The sequence below is a fragment of the Mastomys coucha genome, unplaced genomic scaffold (genome assembly GCF_008632895.1).
Source record: "Mastomys coucha isolate ucsf_1 unplaced genomic scaffold, UCSF_Mcou_1 pScaffold3, whole genome shotgun sequence".
NCBI classification, from domain to species: Eukaryota; Metazoa; Chordata; class Mammalia; order Rodentia; family Muridae; genus Mastomys; species Mastomys coucha.
In genome coordinates, this window is record NW_022196909.1 from 61,465,358 (window position 1) to 61,472,242 (window position 6,885).

At 46.1% G+C, this 6,885-nt stretch overlaps 1 protein-coding gene across 1 annotated transcript in view; it reads right to left on the minus strand.

The window, feature by feature from the left end:
• Positions 1-6,885, minus strand: part of Bicral (BRD4 interacting chromatin remodeling complex associated protein like) — a 64,542-nt gene that overhangs the window by 25,887 nt on the left and 31,770 nt on the right. The window contains exons 3-6 of the mRNA XM_031347042.1: positions 4,441-4,486; positions 3,708-3,756; positions 3,555-3,623; positions 7-139 (exon numbers count right to left, since the gene is read on the minus strand). Of these exons, the coding sequence (XP_031202902.1) occupies positions 7-139; positions 3,555-3,623; positions 3,708-3,756; positions 4,441-4,481 (292 nt within the window). The 5' untranslated portion in view covers positions 4,482-4,486. The remainder of the gene's footprint in view (positions 1-6; positions 140-3,554; positions 3,624-3,707; positions 3,757-4,440; positions 4,487-6,885) is intronic.

Below are 6,885 nucleotides of genomic sequence, written 5' to 3' on the forward strand. Positions count from 1 at the left end.
CCTCGCTGAGATCAGGGAGAGGAGAAGACTCAAGTTCATCTTCAAGAAACTGAAGGCTACTTGCAAGCGGCAGCCCATCACTGGGCCCTTCTCCAAGCTGGCTACTTACGCCTTTGAGGGACGATTTAGGGTCAGCATTCTAAAAAGCAGAATCAGTGTGTTACAAGGCATATATCAAACCTTCAGAAGAGACATTTAAAAATCCCACTCCTGAACGAATATAAATATAAAGCTTAATGATAAGGTTCCAGGGCACACTGATTTTATGTTTGCTGTTATTTTAGAACAAGCTCCTACTCAGGCTGGTCTCAAACCTGCAGTCCTCCTGGGAAACACAACTCTCTCTCAGCACAAACTGCTGCTTACCTTCTTTCTCCCACTTTATTTCTCTAGTTATGCTGAACAGTATGTATGGTCATTGCTTTGACAGATGATTATATAGGGAACATACAAAAAGCTAGCTGAGGCGAGGCTCATTTGTGCTATCTCAGTTGGGATGGCTAGGAATTTGAGGTCAGCCTGGGCTAACAGCAAGGGTGAGGCCAATCTAGGCCGCATTAAGACTCTGTCTCATACATAAAGACAAGTGGGCATGCTGACATGGGCCTTTAAACTCGACAGTCTGATGGTCTGGCGGGAGGAGCTCTGTCAGTTAACGTCTGCCTGATCTACAGAGTGAGCTCCAGGACAGCTAGGGCTACAGAGAAAGACTTGCTTCAAAAATAAAGCAAACACATAGATGTAGACAGGCAGGCAGATAACGTGACGTAACTAAGGATATCTAGAGATCAGCTTCTTGTTTCCAAGCTACTGTGGGGGGGGGGGGGGTGTGTCACACTTTTTTCCTCTTTTGCGGATCAGGGGAGGGCTTTTCAAGACAGAGTTTCTCTGTGTAGCCTGGATGTCCTGGAACTTGCTCTGTAGACCAGGCTGGCCTTGAACTCACAGAGATCCAATTGCCTCTATTTCCTGAGCATGGGCTACCACTGCCAGCTAGCCTTCCTTGTTTGGGCGCACCCGGGTAGGGTGCTAAAGATTGAACCCAGGATCCCACTGGTGATAAGCACTCCCAGAAAAATCGCTTTTCAGGTTGTTTGCAAGTGGGATTCAGCCCAGGGGTATATATCCAGACCACTGTACACCAACAAGTCAAAACGTTTCACTTTGCTAGATGTCTAAGAAGGTACCCTACAGCCCCAAAATGAGAGTTCTGACGGAAAGTGAATGCTCTGCTGATTTCGTATATTTACTTATTAACACTCAAGTAGTTAGGAAAACTATCTCAAACTAAAAACAAATGAGCAAACAAAAACAAATCCAGTTAACTCAAAAGGGAAAGGAACTCCTTTCTAGATCTGTACATATGTGTTAATTATGTTTTTAAGGAACGCCAGAGGAACAGACAATCCAGAGAGACTACAATGCAGACTCAGGAAGAGAAGCTGAAGAGAGTAATAAAAACTAAGACACCAGCTGGGCAGTGGGGGCAAACGCCGTTAATCCCAGCACTTGGGAGGCAGAGGCAGGTGGATTTCTGAGTTCAAGGCCAGCCTGGTCTACAGAGTGAGTTCCAGGACAGCCAGGGCTGCACAGAGAAACCCTATCTCGAAAAACAAACAACAAAACAAAGCAAAACAAAAACTAAGCCACCGGCCACAGCCATCTTGTGTGGCACAAACAGAAAACGATTTAACTTGCTGTTCTGGAAGCAAGACATCATGCATGAAGGCAAGCTCCACCACCCAGTCCCTCAGCCTGAGGGGGGCTTCTGCTCTGCGTACTATCATATGATCAGAAAGAAACAAAAAGAGGAGGAAAATTAAAAACAGACTGATCAAGAACAAGTATTCTAGGCCAGTGGTGGCGGCAGTGGCGGCAGTGATGGCACACACCTTTAAATATCAACACTTGGGAGTCAGGAGCAGGTGGATCTCTGAGTTCAGGGCCAGCCTGTTCTATAGAGTGAGTTCTAAGACAGCTGGGGCTACAAAGAGAAACCTTGCCTCAAACAAAACAAAACAACAACAAAAATAAATAAATGCAGAGGCAAGAGATCTCTTTTGAGTTTGAAGCCAGCTTGGACTATATGGCTATAGAGAGAGACCCTGTCTCAAAAAAAAAAAAGCCTTCTGATTTGCAGAACTTTACTAAGAGGTGAGAGTGGCTGAACGATTACACAGAAGAGCCAGGCCGGGCCGCCTCACAGCAGGTTTAAAGAAGCATTTGAGAGGCAGTGGGAAAAGTAATTGAGAGCAAAAGATTCTTTTCTCTGGAGCAGTACCAAGGCAGAAGTGAGGCAGGTGGCTGGCGCCCGTAACCGCAGCATGTAGATGGCCGGGACTGCTGATGGCCGGCGCTCAGACTGGACTCTGTCTGACTTCCGTGAGCCAGGGCCTCTCACTGAAGCTGCAGCTGGGCTGGCTGCGGAGAAGCCCCAGCGTCCCTCCTGCCTCAGACCCTGACACTGGCGTTGAAGGCACTTTTGCAGCCAGGCCTAGCTTTTTACGTGGGTCCGAGGGACTTGAACTCAGATCCTTATTCTGGCCCAGCAAGTGTTCCCATATACTAAGGCCTTTTTCCCCAGCCCCTAAACATACTCATCTGAGAAGAGTCTCCAAGTAAGACTCTAAGTTTCCCATCTTGTCTATTCTCTTAGAGCTTAAGAATCTGGGGCCTGAGCCAGAACCCGAGCGCTGCACCTTTTGGCTGTGTGAACCTCTCTGTGCCTTAGCTTCCTTCTCTACAAGACAGAGCTAACAGTAAAACCACTTTCTCAAGTACTGTAAGCATCAGATGCAGGCTGGACAGGCCCTCAGTGACAAGCCCAGCCATGTTGGGTATTACCTGTATCTTGTTTTTAACATTAACATTATTTGTAAGTAACTGTAATTTAAAAGTCTCCTTAAATCATATGACAAGATTCAAAACATTCTAATGTGCCTTCCTCATGTCACAACACTGGCATCATTTCCTAAGGTTGAAGGCTTAGGAAGCTGGCAGTCCTGGACAAGAGCGACACTGAGGATGAAGGCTCACCACAAAGCCTTGAGTTTGATCCCTGGCACCCACTTGGTAGAAGGAGACAACCAATTCAAGGTTGTCCTCCTCCTGACCACTCCCTGTACACACAGGCACATATGTAAACCCTCCCTCACACAGACATAAAATAAATGAATGTTAAAAACAAGAAGAAACTGGCAAGGTAAATATCTTAAGAGCCTGATTCTATGACAAAAAGAGCATGGATGCTGGGCAGTGGTGGTGGCACACGCTTTTAATCCTAGCACTTGGGAGGCACGGGCAGGTGGATTTCTGAGTTTGAGGCCAGCCTGGTCTACACAGTGAGTTCTAGGACAGCCAGGGCTAAACAAAGAAATCCTGTCTTGAAAAAAGCCAAAAAAAAAAAAAAAAAAAAAATTGACATATGGGTTTTTCCTCTCCTGTCAATTACAAGGTGAGGTAATGATTCTTAACACTCTACAAAGGCAACTGAAACCTCTCTTGTAAGGTTTCCTTGAGACAGAAAGGCTTGAGGTTCAGTTTTCAGCACTCACCGTGGAGTTGGCGAAAATTGAATTAGAATTGGCTGCAGAATACCCTGCGTTCGTCACATCATCACCACTCTGCAAAGGGCAAATTCAACACGTCAGTTACTGCAGGGTTTGGACAAACAAAAGCCGAGCCTGAGATACTTGTCTGTCACTTACCGACTTACTGCTAGGTCCGTGCAGAAAATAGTTCAATGCTTGTGGGTCTCTAGAAAAGAAAGAAAAGAGAGAGGGGAAACAAGTAAATACTGCCACTTATATTTAAATAGTTGTTGATATTTTAGTAAGGCAAAAAGAAGCGTCATACTAGCCTGAGTAAAATCTCCCCATTTTAAACCATTTTCTACATTTCTGTCTCCTGGAGGCACCTACTGCTTCAGTCCTAGGGATTGAACTCAGGACCTTGCCCTTGCTTGGTGAGAATGCTAAAACTAAGCAACACCCTGGCTTGGCATCCTGAGACTTATTAAAAAATAACAAGTAAAACCAAAAGGGATGGGTTATGATCTATAAAACTACCTCTCGGGCTGGAGAGATGGCTCAGGGGTTAAGGGCACTGACTGCTCTTCCACAGGTCCTGAGTTCAATTCTCAGCAACCACATGGTGGCTCACAACCATCTGGAATGTGATCTGATGCCCTCTTCTAGTGTATCTGAAGACAATGACAGTGTACTAGCATACATGAAATAAATAAAATCTTAAAACAAAACAAAACAAAAAACTACATTTCTGTCCCAGTGCTGTAACCGTGGTAAATTATTGTTTTATTTTAAAAGCCCAGGAGCTTGGATAGATACTGAGCTCCTTTTTTTGTTCTTCACACCTCACACAAGTGGTCTATCCTGGGTTCCACACAAGTGGTCTACCCTGGGTTCCACAGGAGAATCTTACCCAATAAGATCGAGGAGACAGGAGTCATCGTCATCATCCATGACAACTGCAAGGAAAGAGGAAGGCAGTGAGTGTAAGTAGAGCGGCCAGCACTGTGGATGCAGTGGAGCTGCTGCACATGAGCCTCCACAGAGAACTGTCAGCATGGGGGCTTTCTCTAGTCACTTATCAAGTTTGCCATTTGAAAAATGTTGTGGCTGGTGGGCACAGTGTCATTTGCCAGTAGTCCTGGCTAGTCAGGTAGGACTGAATAAGGAAGGGAACTTGAGTCCAAGAGTTCAAGGCCAGCATTGGCAAAAGCAAGACCCCAGCTCATAAATAAGTAAAAACACAAATAACCAAGCAAGCCAGGCGTGCTGGCAAGCACCTGTGATCCCAGGAGTTGGAAGGCAGAGACAGGAGGATCAGGAGGTGAAGGCTACCCTTGCCTACATGACAAGGTGAGGCCAGCCTGGGCTACATGAGACTCCATGTCAAAAACAAAGCCACTAAAAGTAAAGACAAAAAAATGTAATATTAACAGTTACTTGAGTACGTTTTTGACTTAAATTCTTTTTCCTATAAATCAGTTTTCAATTTAGAGGTCTAAAGACTCTAGACACATCTAAGACAGCTGCAGCCATTCCCACATGCAGACTCCCAAGAGGACCAATGAAGGAGGAGTTATGCCACCACATGTAGAATAAGCAAGGGCAGAGAAAAAAAATTGCTTTAGAAAAGCTCTCAGACTCTGAAGTCCTTCAGTGTTGTGACTGGATGCTTCTAAACACTGAGAGCAACTCTAGTTTCTCAGCATATTTTGGTGATTTCTAGGAAGGCAAAAAGTGGGTTCTCCCCACATTTGGAGACAGACTAGAAACCCTGTGCTATAGGCCATATAGGCTCTGGTCATGGGGCCTGAGTGCTTCTCAGTGAAGCAATACTGTCTAAGTTCAATGCCAAATAGTCCATAGCTGGACCAGGAATGTTTAAAAGTAGAAACAGCAGCACAAGTTCTCCCCCCTGCAGCTTGGAGTTCCCTCTCCCCTGCAGCAGCCACAAGCATGGCCAGCATAGCTCTGGCCCAGACTGTAACAACTCAACAAATTCCAGGAGTGATTCTCCCCCGAGAGCCAGTCAACTTACACTAGTGATCCGACACCTGGCAACCCTGCTTCTCACCCATTTCAAGCCATGCGTGGAATAATTTACATCACAGAACGCCAGGGCCAAGAGTTCTGGAGCAGTTGGAAAGGGCAGTTGTGAACGGCAGTTGGATGGAGGAATGAAATCCTGTAGAGATGCCCAGAGGAGGGGCATGCCCAGGGACGGCAGAGGGAAGGATGAGCCTTACGGAGAGATTTTTCTCAGTTCAAACTTCCTTCTCCTATTAGTTCCCTCAAACCAATCACAAGGCCTAACAGATGTGGCCTTCCCTCCTGCCACGGGGAAGGGCACTTTCTCTACTCTAGAAGAGCGTGGAAGGGTGAGTTCCTGATGTGGGACCCTCCTGAGGGTGGCTGAATTCTCTGGGTTGCAGTGACTGGGCTGATTATAAGCCACTGAGCAGAGCTCAGGGTGAGGAGAGAGGATTGGTGAAGGAGAAAGAAGGAGAGTGGGAGAAGTGAAGCAGAAGAGGCCGCTGGCTGCTGAAGCTAAGAGCAGCCAGCCATGAGAAACAGGCTCTTTAGGATCCAGGCGTGAGTCATTTGAGGTCATACTGGCACCAATGTTCCTGCACACATGACTTCTGGAAACAAGACGGGGAAGGAAACAGGGAAACTATCATCAAATGGATATGGTGGATCTGTTACACAAGCCAGGCATGGTGACATGGTGACATCTGTATTCTCAGCCCTTGGGAGGCAGAGGCAGAAGGCCTGATGCAAGCTTAAGGACAGCATGGTCTACCTAATGAGTACCAGGACAGTCTAGTCTACATATGAACCTGCCTCAAACAAATGCCACAAAACAGAAACATGTTCTGATAACAGGCATTAGCCACAGCTCCTGTCACTATAAACCACGCCTCCCAGACGTCACAATCACACGGAATAAACTGTCCAATTATGATGTATCTTTAGGCCTATAAAGTATATATTAGTTCTTTACTTCGATATAATCCCTGTATCTTCATAATTTTTTTCTTTTTCTCGAGACTGAGTCTTACTATCCCTGGCTGGTTTGGAACTCACTGTGGAGAGCCCCCTGGCCCCTGTCTCAGAGTGCTGGGGTTAAAAGCATGAGTCATCACACCTGTTCCTTCTCCACTTACTTTTTAAAGTTGAAGATCGAGCTCAGAGGTCCAGACATGTGAAGCCTAGGTTTGATCTTTAGTATCACCAAACCCACAGTGTCTAAGGCTCTGGCACAACCACAGTGTCTAAGGCTCTAACACAAACCACAGTGTCTAAGGCTCTAACATAAACCACAGTGTCTAAGGCTCTAGCACAACCACAGTGTCTA